This window comes from Astatotilapia calliptera, chromosome 12 (assembly GCF_964374335.1).
Source record: "Astatotilapia calliptera chromosome 12, fAstCal68.1, whole genome shotgun sequence".
NCBI lineage: Eukaryota > Metazoa > Chordata > Actinopteri > Cichliformes > Cichlidae > Astatotilapia > Astatotilapia calliptera.
The window spans coordinates 25,910,286-25,926,217 of NC_137433.1; the positions used below are offsets into that span (position 1 = coordinate 25,910,286).

Sequence of the window (15,932 nt, forward strand, 5' to 3'; positions counted from 1 at the left end):
TTGCATCCTTTTACAGACTGATTCTGATCGCCTGGCCTTATGTTTGTCACCCCTGCTATATTGGATTAAACATTTGCAACGTATGCAAGTTCCCCCTGCTCAAGAAGGCATGTACATGTACAAAGAGTCTGCATCTGATTTAAGAGGGGTCGGATACAAGGTTTTTTGGCTGCCAGCAGATACTGCAGGTGTACTGGTCATGTAGAAACTGGAGGCAGCAATTGTCTTAGGCGAACATACTATATGCCACCATCTGCTTTTGTCAATGATCATGCCAGCAGGGTACCAGGCACTGATGGAGAAAGTGCATCATTATCCTCTTTGGCAGGTTAAACTTTTCATCACTGTCAGGAAGTACAAACTCTGCTGTTTTTTTTTTTTGGGGGGGGGGTTCTTACAGAAAATCTACAACCAGCTCCACTGTTAATGTGACTCACACATTGTGATCAACCCTGATCACAACATGTGAGTCAGCCTGGCAAAATGCAAAGGAATAAAAATAAAAAAAAATCACTGAGATGCTCAGAGTACCTCCAAAAACCGGGGAACTACGAGGGTGAGACAAATGTGACCGATCTGTATATTGTTTATGTCATATGAAGTTAATTGTTAGTTGATATTATATTTCGTTAACTCCAAATCAGATTTGAGATGTTTTATCTCATTTTGATATTTAAATTTTATCATTTTTTTCGTGAATAGAGCACATTAAAACCTCAGCAGCACTTTCCACACAAGAGAGACGCATGGTTAAAGAGATGAAATCGATCGAATCATTAAACCAGACAATGTTTAATAAATGATGTAAATCAAATTAACAAAGCTGCACAAACGAAATTTTTATATTTACATTTATTAAATGTAGATTCGTCGGTGAAATTTGTCGAAAGTGCGGTATCGATTGTGAAAACAGATAAACACTGAGCAGCCTGCAGTGGAGCTGATCCTGCTGTGAGCCTGTTGTGCCTTTTCCCCAAATAAAGGACGCTTGGAAGAGGAGAAAGTATGAGCGACTTACTCGGAATCACGTGACTCACACAGATAGGTTTTTCGTCTCCATTTAACCGTTTTCCTTTTTTGTATATGATGGCTGAGCTAATCTAGCAGGCTAACAAGCTACAGTGCCTTTTCCTCTACCGGAAGAAGATCAGAGAGTGCAGCCTCTGTTTCCTCCTAATGGCTTCAACTTCTGCAGTTGGAAAAGGTATTTTTGTTCTGTTTTTCTTCCTATTCTGTCTGTTTTCTCCGTAGATAATGTTTATATTTCTATCAAGTAGCTTTTACGTTCATTTTTACATTCACAAATTAGTGATTAGCCATATTTTAGCAGTTGGTGGTAAATACCCCCTCCTGCAAAGACGTTTCTTTCCTTTTTTTGACCAATTTCTTAAAGAGTATTTGCGAAGATTATTGTTATATGTTATAGCTAGTGTTATATTTGCCCAAGTTTAAATTTGCAGTCATTTTAATGACTGGAGTTAATGTGAAATTCTTTAATACATCTACATCATTAATAAATATAATGTCACAATGATTTTGCAGCAGAATGGCGTGAAGGTGACAGTTGTCTGGCTCTACACCTAAGACATGGTGTCCTGAGAGAAGCCACTATCCAGAAACTGACCTCCAGCTCTCTTAATGAGGATACAGCATGGGTGATATTTAAAGACACTAATAAAGATGTGGGAGAGGACGAACAAGAGGCGGAAGCCATACCTGTCTCAAAACTTGTGAGACCTGGTTTGAGGGACTTCATGCATGAGAAACCTTGGTTTCCTACCAGCCTGATAGACCCCAAGTTATGTGTCCCGTTAGAGCTGAGTGATGCTGATGAAGACCGAGTTCCCTATACCATCAATAGATACCTTAGAGCTTACCAGCAGGAAGGTATCAGGTTCATTTACAATAACTACATCCGTTCCAGAGGTTGCATCCTGGGAGATGACATGGGCCTGGGAAAGACTGTACAGGTACAAAGCATGTTATTTTTTTTGTGAGAACTGTTAAAGTGCCAGTGTTTGTTTTTAATTTTGCTTCCTGTGGCTCTCTTCCTTTTCATTCTTGTCGTCTGTTGGATCTCACCTTAGGTCATTGGTTTTCTGGCTGCTGTATTGCACAAAACAGGCACATGGGAGGACATTGCAAACAACAGGCCCCAGTTTCTGCAGAGTCAGCAGTCATCTGAGCAAAGTAATCCCAGCAAAGTAGGTTGTTGTTGTTTTTTTTAAAGCTTGCTTACATAAAAATGTGACCTGTGTTTTAACAAAATTGTCAAGAAAAAAAAACCACACACTATGTATTTGATAAAGTGCAACAAATGACAGCAGTGGAATATCACAGTCACAATTTTGACATTTCTGTGACATTTCTGTTTAAGGTGTTCCTTATTGTGGCCCCACTGTCAGTGCTTTATAACTGGAAAGATGAGCTGGACACATGGGGTCACTTCCAGTGTGTGGTGGTCCACGGACTGAGGAAAGAGGAGGAGTTGGCCCGCATTAAGAAAGGGCGAGTTGAAATTGCCCTCACTACCTATGAAACTCTTCGTCTCTGCCTGGATCAGTTTAATAAGTAAGACCCACGCTTAAAAAACATGTATAGTACATTTAGTACTATTTATAAATTAGGCTCCTTAAGAAATTGTTCATTTTAGTTTTTATTTATTTTTAAGGCACTTTAGTTGCATTTTAGATCAATTTTGTGCCGTAAATAAATTTGCCTTATCTATTTATGCCCTAGATTATATCTTTGCCTTTTCCCTACAGGATTGACTGGTCTGGTGTGGTTGTGGATGAGGCCCACAAGATAAAAAATCCAGACTCTCAGATCACTCAGGCCATGAAGGAGCTAAGATGTAAGGTTAGAGAGCTTGTGTTGTTATTTCAGAGTTCTTGTATTTAGTATGGACTACTAATGAGTCAGTATCAAATAACTGATAGTGGAAAGTGTTGATGCACTTTGTCTTTGAGGCTGTACACATTAATTTATTAACCTTTTAGCAAGCTCAACTTTGAGTCAGGATTCTAATGCTAACTTTGTATTTCCATCAGGTCAGAATTGGTCTCACTGGAACTATTTTACAGAACAACCTGGAGGAGCTGTGGTGTGTTATGGATTGGTGGGTTAAAATTACAACCTTAAAATTTATATCACAACTTGTCTTTTAAAAAATGTGAGAGGCATAAAGCAATGCAAGTCGGGAACATGTTTGGATATGGGAGGCTATTTCACTATACCCTTTCTTTTTACAGCCCTCAGCAAGTGTTTGACCACTGTAGGATTTCAGTTGCTCAACATTTCTTGGCCTCCTCTGTTGTTTTTATTGTTTCATAATTTGTTTTTAATGGGCCATGATAGGCTGCCAAGAGAGGGACTGTGGTACTGCATGAGGAAATCAGGAGTGGCAGAGAAAACTGAGGTTGGTACAGGACATGTACGAGGACAGCGAGAACCTGGTGAAATGTGAGTTCAAGCTGGAAGTGGGATTACATCAGGGATCAGCTCTGAGCTCTTTGTTGTTTGTGATGGTAATGGACAGGTTGACAGATGAGGTCAGGCAGAAGTCTATGTGGACTATAAGATTTGTAGATGGCATTGCAATCTGTAGTGAGGGTAGACAGGCAAGGAGCGGCAGTAGTGGCGTGGATTAATTTAGATACCTGGGATCAACCATTCAAAGCAATGGACAGTGCATAACAGTGAAGAAGTGAGTGCTGGCAGAGTGGAGATGAGTGTACGGAGTGATGTGTTCCCAAAATGTTGCAGTAAGTGTGAAAGTAAGGTTTATGAGATGGTTTTAAGACCTGCTGTGTTGTATTATTTGGAGATAGCACCACTAATTCCCACAGGAGGTGCAGCTGGAGGTGGCAGATCTGAAGACGTTAAGATATTTTAGCTTAGGTTGAGCGGTTTCGAGACAAAGTTGGAAGATTGAGATTTTTTTGAACATCCAGAGCAGGGATAATGTATATATTGGTCAAAGGATGCTGAATGTGGACCTTCCAGGTGGGAGGTTGAGAAGAAGACCACAAAGAAGATTCATAGACGAAGTGAAGGAGGACATGCAGAGGGTTGGTGTTGGAGAGCAGTATGCTAGTTATAGCGTGAGATGTAGTCAGATGCTCCACTGTGGTGACCCCTAAAAGGAGCAGCCTAAAGAAGGCATTTTTAACTAGACCATTTTAGCACCTGAATTCAGCCTTCCCTGAAAAACATCCATGACTGTTCAACATCAATGGTCCCATCAATGTGCAGAGATGGACACTAATGCACTCCCACACCTCCACAAATGCTTGCCTCTGGTCTTACCATCTTACTAACAAGAACCGTTAATTCTTACTGTTAAAAATCTTACTTTAATATGTAGACTTTGCCCCATTTTCAATTAAATTTAATGAATTGCATTATGTTTTTATTTAACTTCTATGCAGGGATTCAGATTTATGTTTACTTTTCTCTTCAGGGCTATACCAGGTTGTCTTGGTAGCTTAGGCCACTTCAAGAACAAATTTTCAGATCCAATTGAGCAAGGGCAGAGGCACAGCGCAACCAAACGCGCTCTCGCTACAGGGAGGAAGGCCGTCAGAGCCCTGGTGAGGAAGATTTCTCATTGGTTCTTCAGAAGGACTAAAGCTCTTATCAAAGAACAGCTGCCCAAGAAGGACGACCGGGTAAGACTAGACGTCAGACTGACCAACACTTTTATCACTTACTGTCCTTTTATCATTTTCATAATTACATTTTTTTTTAATTCAATCAGATTTATTTGACTTAATTCCCTTCTGTATATGTATGTATGTGTTGTTTCATCGAAGGTGGTATATTGCTCTATGACAGAGTTTCAGCAGACAGTGTATCAGGCAGTGCTCGGCAGTGAAGATGTGACATTACTCCTAAGGTCATCAGAAAAATGTGACTGTCACAGCAGACGCACCCGCAGAAGCTGCTGCTATAAAGTTAGTTTTTCTCTTCTGCTATCGTGCTTCGTAAATTGCAGGGACACACAACTTGATTCTATATGTTGAGACCAAAATCACTTTTATTGGATATTTTGTTTGTTTGTTTACATTTTATTTTACCCACTTTAAAGTATCACATCAAAATATCACAATGTATTTTAACTGCAGTTCATATAAAGTGTCTTTGTGAAGGTGCCTAATCTTTTTTTTCATTAAGTAACTGTTTTAAAGTTCATTATAGTCTGCTAGAATACACTAAGTAATAGATCCCATTAAAACAGAAAGGAAACTTTATGCTTTTGCATAAAAATCACATGTATAAAAATCAACAAGAAGATGCTTTGTCTCTTACATTAAATAATATTTTCCTTCTATCATAGACAAACTCTGATGGTGTTCATATGAAGGAGCTGTACTTTAGTTACCTGGCCATATTGAGAAAAGTTGCGAACCATGTAGCACTCCTTCAGTCTACTCCAGGCACCAGCAAGAAACAGGTAGAGTTGTGTTGCTTTGCACGTGATTCTGGATCGATTCTCTCAAGATCTTGTTCATTAAAATGACTTTCCCACTTATTTTTAGGAAAAGTATGTGAGTGCTGTTTGTGCAAAGGTATTCCAGAAGTTTCCAGAATTTGTGCATAGATGCAAAAATGAAGCATTTGAAGCCTTGTCAGACCCAATGTACAGTGGAAAAATGAAGGTAAAGCACGAAAACAGCTGCGTGATCCCTTCACTGCCAGTTTCTAAAGGGGGTTAACAGGTTTATGCTTTCTTTTAGGTGCTGCAGAAGCTTCTCAAATTTTATCTACAAAAGAGAGATAAAGTGCTTATTTTTTCTCTCTCAACCAAGGTGAGAGCTGCGTTTGCATTTTTTGTTTCTGTGACTTTGGATGTGTGATTGCAGGTTTATATGTTGTGCAATGAGTGAATTAAATACTGAGTCGTATCTATTTTGATAGATTCCAATTTGTTCATTTAAATAGGGAGTCTTCTTCTAGGGTCGTTTTACATTATACATATTTTCCTTAGGCAGTGTTATTAAAAAGCACTCTGTGCAGTTTCATTGCTATGCAGATGATACCCAGCATTATTTTTTTCATCAAGCCAGATGATACAAATCTACCAGTTAAATTACTGGCATTTCTTAAAGACCTGGATTACCTCTAATTTCCTATTTCTAAATCATCCCAAACTGAAGTTTTTGTACTTGATCCTAAAAATCTTGGAAACATGGTGTCTAACCTGATACTCTGGATGGCATTAACTTGACCTTAAGTAACACTATGAGGAGTATTGGAGTTCTTTGTGACCAGGATATGTCCTTCTGTATGCATATTAAACACACGTGTAGGACTGCATTCCTTCATTTGCAAAATATCATCCTGTCTCAGAGTGATCCTGAGAAACCAGTTCTAAATCTTTCCGTTAACAGGGAGTTTTTTCTTCCCACTGTTGCAAAGTGCTTGCTTATAGGGGGTTATGCAATTGTTTTTCTAATATTGTAGGGTCTTTACCTTACAATACAAAGTACTTTGAGGCAACTGTTGTTGTGAATTGGTGCTATGCCAATAAAATAAAATTGAACAAAGGAGCAGCCTGAACCTTGCTAATCGCGTCTTCTGTTAGATGAATTGCTTATAGGAAAAAAGGTCTAGAGGACGTGGTTTTCTCATTACATCATGTTTATTTATAAGTTTGTGGTGAAGACAATTAGACTGAGAGTGCAGTCTAATGGTTGTAGTCACCTGATACAGTATAACTCATTTAAGCTTCAGGTATATCAATCAGCAGTTATTATAGTTTTTGCTTTCTGTTCAGTTTAATTTCACTCTCTCCAGGAATACATCAGGTGTCTTTGTGAGGTTCTGTTGAAATGCTACTGCGTCTGCTATAATTCTGGAATTAGTTTTAGAGTGGGTTTACTCGTTAAATTTTTAATAGTTTTAGATTTGTTGTCATTATCGTGTAGGTGAGATTAAAGTGCAGAGCAGTCTGATAATACACGGTCACATAGGCTTAAGTCTAAAAGTAATATTTTTATGTTAAGTATTGTTGTGTTATCTCAGTTAGGTTTTGTTTTCATTTAATTTTACAGCACTTTCACACTCACTTTTAGGTGTTATATTAGTTTTAGTTAGTTATAACCTTGAGCCTAAGTTTCTTTTTCTCAGTCTTCACATCATAACTGAAAGTACTTAATTTTTGATGTGGGCGTGGGATGCAGGCAGAGTGTGCAGAAGGGAGGAAGCATGATTATGAAGTCATATTTTCATGACCTTGGTTTTACTTTAATGCTAATCATGGTGTCCATACAGGCCAGTGTAGTGCTCAGTGTTTAGCCTCACTGTAGATCTGTAAGTATAAGTTGTAAAGACTGAAGTCCAGCAGATATTTTTAGATATGCTGCTTCAGTTTACACGTGTAGGATCTATTTTCTATACAACTCTACTGATTAATAAACTCCTAAATGGTCATTTATTGTGTATTGAATCTTTTAGCTATTAGATGTGATGGAGAGCTACTGCATGGCTGTGGGCCTGGACTTCAGCAGACTGGACGGATCCACCAAATCCAAAGAGCGAGTCCAGATCGTCAGAGACTTTAACAGCTCCTCTCACATCAACCTCTGCCTGGTTTCCACCATGTCAGTTGGAAATACCAACACTTGTAGCAATTAATTTTATCCTAGGTAGTATTTGGTATTGAAACCTACTAATATGTGTATTTTCTATTAGGGCAGGTGGTCTTGGTCTTAACTTTGTTGGTGCTAATGTTGTGGTGCTGTTTGACCCCACCTGGAACCCAGCCAATGACCTTCAGGCTATTGACAGGTAGGCTGCCACCTGACTAGATATTATTTCATAGTAGTGTTTTGCTGCAGCTCTTTAGCTAACCTAACAATATTCTGGTAATTCCTAACTGTTGCATACTGCATCCAAAGTCAAGGCAGGAATGTTTGGTGTTATTGCGCCACTTTGTGCTGTTGAAAAGCATCATACTTTTTATACATCTCCTCAGGGCATATCGCATTGGCCAATGCAGGGATGTGACTGTTCTTAGGCTGATCTCACTGGGGACTGTGGAAGAGGTCATATACCTACGACAAATTTACAAACAGGTACCAGACTACTGTAAACTCATAGACATAATGTAATCTGCAATTTAAATACTGTATATACAGATGAAGCTATAGTATATAAATTAGATGCTGCATTTCCACATTCTCTCCCATTTTCCAGCAATTGCACTCCTCTGTAGTTGGCAAAGAGAGCTCCCGGCGGTATTTCGAAGCAGTGCGGGGGCATGGTGACCATAAGGATGAACTGTTTGGGATCAAAAACCTATTTAGGCTGCAAACTCAAGGGACCTGTCTCACCCGCAAGATTTTAGAGGTTAGATAGCCGACAGACCTTTTACTGTTTGACTGTGTGTGCTGCTGCCCGCCTGGACTCACATCATCCCACTGATTTATTTCCACAGTCGCAATTCAGGGTTTCACAAACCAAAATGACTTTTACTGTTTCTTGTCTTGGGCCTTTGGAGGCATTTAACACTTGCTTTGATTTTCAACTCAATATCAAGACTTAAACTACACTAGGTAGGTATGACTGTCCTGGTTTCATCATCTCAGAGCACAGAGAAAACTGGGTGTACATATTTCCATCTGCATAATAAATGCACTACATCTCTTAATCTTTGAATTCAGGTGTTGTTAAAATAATTGGCTGTAGCTGCGTCCGCAAGGGTGGTTAGCAGGATTCAGAAATCTTGATTTATACATACAACAGTGTCACAGTACTCTAGGTTGCTTGTTGTGTTTTTAAAAAGCAGGATATTAGGATTTCCCTTTACATTTCAAATTAAAGATATGTTTAAACGTACAGTTATAAAAATGGTATCCTGCAGAAGACCTAACCTGTCTCTCACAGTGTTATACTAAATACCAAAAGTGAAAGATATTGTTGTGCTGATGGTTGTGACAGAACTGAGTTGATGCTGTTCACTGAAATGTTTGTTTTGATGAATTCCTCTCAGAGAGAAGGGCAAGTGGAGGCTGGTGTTATGATGAGTACACACACAGGCAAAGACACGGAGGAGGAGACAAAGGGAGCTGGCGTGAGTAGTCTTCTCTTCTCAGAAACTCAGAACATCCCTGACTCTGTCATTCTTTCCAAGCAGACCGCTTGTCTTCCCATTCCCACGTGAACCCTGCTGTCCGTCAGTCTACCAGCCACACAGTCTCATTAAGCAGATCTCAGCTGCTGTTCTGAGAGAGTGAAAGTGACCAACTTGTACTGCACACTTCCAATTAATTACTATTAATACTTGCAAACACATCAAGTGCAGTAGACTCTGGAGTACGCTATGGAAGATAACAGATAACATTTTATTCTATTAGTGAAACTGAAGCATAAGGCTCTTGTTGTGTCACCACCACATATGAACAGCTGGGTGCCATTACTTGTTTGCGCTAATGTAAGGCACATACCACAATGAAGTCTGTCTTCCACTTTTCAGCTATTTATTTATACAGTGGTACCCCTTATCATCCTTTTCCCAGCCAGGCCTGCAGTGTGCACTATGCTGTCCTTTTTACTACTCCACTGAGAACAGTCAGAGCAGCTTTTTCCTTGCAAAAAAATCCAAAAACAAATAACGAAAACCCTGAAACACTATAGTGAATTCAGACATACTCAAAGAACCTGGATACCTGCAAAAATATGAGCTAACCTGGGTCACCTAGTTCATGAAATTGAAATTAGAATCAGTTGGGGGGCAGCCAGAGACTCATTCATGTAACACTGGAACACGTTATGACCCTTTTCTTTTTATCATTATAGAAGCTTTAAACCACATTATTGAAAGTTAACAAATAGCTTTGTATCACTTGAAAGATTGCCTGATTGGGTCACTCAGTGGTGATACAGGTGGATTTTTGAGCTAAAGCTACAGTTCACTTACAACAAGATGCAACTAATAAGAGAAATGTATTGCCTGCCCTGCTTGTCCTTTCTTTCTCAGTCTGTTTCTACCTTGTGTCTACTGTTTTAGCAAGCTGGAGGTTCTTCACCTACAAAAGTCCATGTACCAAATGATAAACCAGTGAAGGAGAACAGCGATGCATCAAACGTCTCCACAGGGGTGCTGGACTTCAGCAGTGAAGAGGATGAGAGGGAGCAGGGGGTCAAGAGAAAGGCCTCAAACCTCAGTACAGATGATTGCAATAGGAGCAGGAGTGCTACAACAGGTCCTGGTCGAATGAGTCTCCAACAGCATGGTTTCTCCAAACTCTTTGAAAGAGTCAAAGAAGCACCAGCGCTAGAAGGACAAACGAGTCCAGAAGGTGAAGGAAGCTGCTTTGAGGAAGATCCTGAGGAGGAAAAAAGGGAAGACACGTCGACCTCCATCACAGGAAATGTCGGTGTCCATTTGGGAACAGAAACCAGGGACACATCCTGCAATTCAGACAGAAAATTAAGAGATAATGGAGATAATGGAAGACAAGACGGTGACACGGGTCTGAAACGGCAGATACGTGAAATAATTACTGTGGATGAAGATGGCAATAAAAACTCTAAAGTAGAAAAAAATAAAGTTAATAAACTCAAAACTACATTTCGCCAAAAACACAAGTTTGGTGGTTACTCAGATGAATCTGAAGACTTCGACTTAGAGGCAAAGTCGTGGTCCAAAAAGGATACTTTATATTTACATGATGGAGCAGAGAAGGGGGGAGGAAGGACAGACTACAGTAAAAGGAGGCAAAGTGCAAGTGAAAGGGATAAAAGAAGATCAAAATACACAGAAGATATAGAGACATTCTCATCTTCAGAGGAGGAACATGTAAGTCCACACATGGAGAGATCCAGAGTTAAATTGCAAAAACTTGGGCAAAGACCTGTGACGGGCACAACAGAGAAGGAAGCTTTGATGCCGAAGGCTGTTTCATTTACAACTTTGAAAAGTCAGACAACCCTGGCATCTAAAGAAAAGAATGGAACTATTGACTGCATGCTAGGTTAGTTCCAGTGCTACTTTAAACACTTTTAATAACAAAATTGTACCAATTCTGATGGACTTTTTTTTTCATTTCAAGGAGGTGTACAGGAGGTGGTGTACACCCACTCTAACCAGCGCATTGTGGGTGGCAGCAAAGCAGAAGAGCTAATCAGTCGAGCTGCTGTACGGGACGTGTTTGAACGCAAAATGTACTCGCAGCTCCCGGCCAATCACCTTCTAGGAACCCAAGAGGTACAAACAAGAGGTCAAACACTGATCTGGTCCATTGATTCTTCACATAGTATGATATAGAGCCCTCAGTCAAGCGTCATACCTTTAACCCTGTGTTGATGGCAAGTTAAAGGATCATTTCACCCAGTTTATAAAACACATTTTTTTCTGTTACATGGGAGTGATACTTGTAGATTACTGTTGGGCAGTTTGTGCTGATTTGAAACCGAGTTGATCAGTGAAATTAATTTTAAAAAGAGTAGAACTATGGGGTAAATAAATGCTGTTCATTATGATTTAGCGTAATTATAGGACTTTTAGGACCAGTGACTTAAGACTGTCCATTAATTGCAGCACAGTACTTCATTTTTTACATGCTCTTTCATGCCTGCAAATCTGGTCCACCGGTAATGACTATAAACTATGTTGTTGTTAGGTAACTTGACAGAGAGTGGATCAATATTTCTCTGAAACTTTACTCTTGTTTGATTGTGCCAGAGCTTGGCGGAGAGCTTGCCAGACAGTGAGCTGTGTCATTCCACTATGAGGCTGCAAGAGCTCAGTTTGGATCATCCAGTCACCTTTACCACCAAGAGTGTGCATCACACCAAACACAACACCTTCATCTTTGGCGAGACTCCCAAAGCCATACGCAGGTAGTGAATTGTAAAAGAGTTTAACTTATTTTAAGGCAGAAAAATCACATGATGATAAGAGAGGCCGGGGGGTAAAAGAGGGAGAGGTGATGAAGGTGTAGGGGAAAAACTGCAACAGAAGAGTAAAAAAAATTCTGATATGGGAGGAAAAAAGTAGGATAATAAGTGAGAGGAAGGTTGGCTAGAGGAGTAATGGGGAGGAAAGGAAAAGAAAGAACAATTTCTAGCAGTGAGGAATGAGGCCAAAACCTACCGGAGATATAGTGTTGAGTGCCCCACCTGGGCCTCAGTAATTGTGTATGTGTATTTAGTGAGGGACCACCTCTGAGCTTTTCCTTCCACCTATTTCCCAGCATCGTGCCAAAGATTACCCAGTTATGACCATGCCCAACAGTGCAGGAGTTTTCCCCTTCACAACCGCAGCCCTCCTGGGACTAACCAAAATGATCGCCTTAGGACTTCCAAACTCACTCTGATACGTACACACACATATCCTAACAAGTATTAGCACACGTTCACATGCAGAGCATTCAAATACACGATTCTGTTCTGCTGCATCACCCCCACCCCTTTCTAAATACTCAAACGCAGACACACAGACACTGTTCGTGGCTCCAGTCTCACTCCCCGAGGGCTGTATCCCTGCCTGGAGGCTCACCAGGAAGCAAATACACACTACTTATATTGCTATCGCCTCAGTTAACCTTGGTGTTTAATGATTAAAATCCACATGCGCATCAGGTTATACTGCTCCTACTTTTATTGTATTGTTTTGTTTTGTTTTGTTTTTTCAGTAAAAGCCACAAATGCTAGTAACACCACTATAATTCTGCTTTACCACCACGGAGGTATTTCTGTCCCCAATAATTGTTAGAGCAGAGTTTTAATAGGTGCCTAGGAGCTAATGAAAAATACTACACACTACACTGCTTTCTGGATATGAGCGTGAATATGGGATGTTTATAATTAGTTAGGCCTCACTCAATATGTGGTTAATAGTATAGGCCTTGTGGCTTTTTGAAGAGGTATTATTTGAGATTTTAAGGCATTTTATGGTCACAGATGCCAGATTCTAGCCTTGATCTTACTGTGCATTTGTGAATAGAGGTTAGGAGAAACCATTAGTTGTTAAAATATCCTGTCATCTTCAGTATCTAACACAATTTTCTATTTTTAGATGGGTTTTTTGCACTTTCTTCCTTCATTATCGCCCCTTTTCTTTTCTTTATTTTTTTTGCAGGCAACAGCTGGAGGAAATGGCAGAAAAATTCAAATTTCCCACAGTCCACCAGTTTGCTGTTGAAATTCTGAGCAAAGATTCAACCCAGAGGCTGGCCTTGCTTCACCAGTATTACACTTCACTGAACCTCCCTGAGTTGGCTGATACGGTCAAAAACAACTTCCCACAACCTGTTTCAGCACAAGCCTCCCCCTTAGCTGCTAACTCGGAGATCAAAAATCCACAAAAGGATGCTTCAAAAGCCACAAAAAATTTGACATTCACTCAAAAGAATTTCAGAACTAAACCTGAAACATCGCAAAAAACTCCTGTGCCACCAAAAAAGGCTAGAAACTCAAAAGGCGATACTCCAAAACCTCGCAAAAAGCAAAGAATATCACAAAGGAATGTGCTGGAACCTCTAAGTGATGTTCCAAGTCCTGAGTCAGAAGAGCAGGACGAGACGCACTGCAGTGCCAGAGGACTCAAGCGGACAAAGGGAGGTAGTGTTTCTACTTCTGGAGCCCACATAGCTGGTGGTGGTCTTGGCGGCGATCGAGTCAGCAGCAGTGGTCTTGGGTCTGGGGAGGCTTCTGCTCGCCTGAACTGCACAGACAGAGATACCCCTTCTTCTTCGGACCTCAGCCATGGCAGTTCCGCCATGGTATCCAAACCCACAGCACGAGGAAAAGAGCAGGAGCAGAAGTCATCTTTGAGGATAAGTGAAACTTTGCAGAGGGAGCAGAGAGAAAATTCTCAGCCCCCTTCCATCTCCACTAATCGCTCCTACCTAACAGAGCTGATAGGAGACACCTCGATCCTAGATGACTTACTAAAACCCAAACCCAAGAGTACTCAACACATCCCAAAAACACCACCCGTAGCACCTGTAAGCACCAATCTTACCACGCCTTCACCGTCCGCACTCACTTCCCACTCTGATGCAACCTTACACACCCAAACTACACACCAGGTCGAAACAACAGCACGGGCATCGAAGGGCAGTCGCAAAGACTTCTGGGACATCCTGAATGAGGGTAATGAGGAGAGTATCAATAGATTAACAGATTTAGAAGAAGTGCAGAGAGTTTGCATCACCACCAACTTTGCAGCTAGAACCGTGTCTGCGGAGAAGGACAGCAAGAGTCTCTGGAAAACTAATGACAAGTTCCTGTGGAAAAAATAGCATTTGAATTTGTATTAGTGAACAGTTTTGCAGCTTTGTCTGCAAATTTTCGTACTTTTCTTTTGTTTAAAACGATTGAATCTTTTAAATTGTCTTTTATTTTTACTTTTTAAAAAAGAGAATTCTCTTGTATGTTACTAAAATAAACTTCAGTGTAATCACTCTTGAAAGTATTTAGTTGAACGTGCATATACTTTTATCAAAATAGTTTCCCTGCTCTTCTTTTTTTTCTTTTTTTCTACACTGGCTAAGCACTATACTTTGTCGTCACAGTGGTAAGTTGTATATATGTATCATGTGATGACAACAGATAATTTCCATTACACTGGACTGTTTCCAACAGAGAAACAAAAAGTGGAACTTCAGGGCGAAGCTGACTCAGATCTCATCAAACATGGTTATGGTTTGGACTTAGCATAGGCAGGGTTGCATAGTGTCAGCCCTTTTGGCCGATCACACAGGTATAGTGGCTGATCAGCTGTTCCTAAATACAGCAACTGTGAAATGACTAAACTTTTCATTTGGTAGGTGGTTGGCATCTGGGACTACACGTTTTCTTTTTCTGCCAACCAGTGGTTGTTAAGGGGTTAACGACTGGCTTCTAGGCTTGTGTGACTGATATCATAATTGTCACCCAATAAGTGTTGGTGACTGTGCAGAAATACCACTTAAAACTCCTTAATGGCTGTTAGGTCTGTGTCACTCCACACCCGTTGCTGCCTCACACCTCCCAAGAGAGTGGACATTACATAATGTAGATGGTGATGTTTCCCTGCAGTCATCTGCACTGTAATCTGAGCGCTCTGTGGGTCTGCTGAGTTGTGCCCCTCAGAGGGGAGAGCTGCTGTGCTATTAGTGTAATAACAATAAGCAATTCAAGACTTAAGTGGAGCAGCGAGATGAGTGATGGCAGGTAGTATTCATGCCCTTCCATTCACCCATCATCTGAAAATTTTCGTTGTAGTTGCATTTGTCAAATTCATCAAACTCTAAGCTTCGCCTTAATATGAAAAAAAAAAGGTCATCTTGTTTGTTTGGGAGTGCACATTACTGTTCTGTTACACACAGCTGTGTTTGACCTCTTTCAGCTGTTGCGTTGATGTAAATGAAAGCTGCTCTGTTTAAGTGTTGTGTTCTGTGTAGCAGAAATGAGAAAGTGCGGAACATCACTGAACGTGCCTCAACAAATCATGCAGGTCGGTAAAGTAAGTGTGTGTGTGTGTGTGTGTGTGTGTGTGTGTGTGTGTGTGTGTGTGTGTGTGTGTGTGTGTGTGTGTGTGTGTGTGTGTGTGTGTGTGTGTGTGTGTGTGTGTGTGTGTGTGTGTGTGTGTGTGTGTGTGTGTGTGTGTGTGGTAGATCATGGCTATGTTTGCTAAATTAGAAGCCACACATCCGTCACATCTGTTTAATGAATCAAAAGCCTTTTCTCTTCCAAGTCCCCAAAACATTTTTCTCTCTTTGTTTCTGATTCATCCAAAACTGAGATTTGCAGATCCCTATCGTTTTTATCTTTTTGTGTTTACTGGCAATGGTGAAGCTCACTAACTGGCTTGCAGTGGTTCCAGGCTAATGGATGTCAGCTAGCATGGCTCGGTGGCAAACAAAGCTTTCATGTCCTTAGTACTAACTACATTATTATAACAAAGATCTGCTTCTGCTGCCATGACTTATAACTGACAA

The 15,932-nt window shown here is 40.5% G+C and overlaps 1 protein-coding gene across 2 annotated transcripts; it reads left to right on the plus strand.

The window, feature by feature from the left end:
• The first annotated feature begins 897 nt into the window (after nucleotides 1-897).
• Nucleotides 898-14,425, plus strand: ercc6l2 (excision repair cross-complementation group 6-like 2). Of its 2 annotated transcripts, XM_026186535.2 has the most exons (21): nucleotides 898-1,204; nucleotides 1,543-1,970; nucleotides 2,088-2,204; nucleotides 2,378-2,571; nucleotides 2,766-2,859; nucleotides 3,051-3,118; nucleotides 3,358-3,462; nucleotides 4,463-4,670; nucleotides 4,815-4,955; nucleotides 5,339-5,455; nucleotides 5,541-5,660; nucleotides 5,739-5,810; nucleotides 7,459-7,604; nucleotides 7,696-7,791; nucleotides 7,979-8,078; nucleotides 8,200-8,352; nucleotides 8,996-9,076; nucleotides 10,013-10,979; nucleotides 11,058-11,212; nucleotides 11,690-11,847; nucleotides 13,088-14,425. In XM_026186535.2, the coding sequence occupies exons 1-21, from the start codon at nucleotides 1,177-1,179 to the stop codon at nucleotides 14,250-14,252; spliced, it is 4,713 nt and encodes a 1,570-aa protein (XP_026042320.2). In that variant the 5' UTR covers nucleotides 898-1,176; the 3' UTR covers nucleotides 14,253-14,425. The 2 variants fall into 2 exon arrangements, with proteins under 2 accessions (XP_026042320.2, XP_026042321.2); XM_026186536.2 differs by lacking the exon at nucleotides 3,358-3,462 and having other exon boundaries at nucleotides 899-1,204.
• The last annotated feature ends 1,507 nt before the right edge of the window (nucleotides 14,426-15,932 follow it).

Coding starts and splice junctions, on each gene's coding strand:
- ercc6l2 (XM_026186535.2), top strand. CDS start 1,177: ATGGCTTCAACTTCTGCAGTTGGAAAAG. Junction 3,463..4,462: donor CAGCGAGAACCTGGTGAAAT/GTGAGTTCAAGC, acceptor TTTTCTCTTCAG/GGCTATACCAGGTTGTCTTG. Junction 5,811..7,458: donor TTTTTTCTCTCTCAACCAAG/GTGAGAGCTGCG, acceptor TGAATCTTTTAG/CTATTAGATGTGATGGAGAG.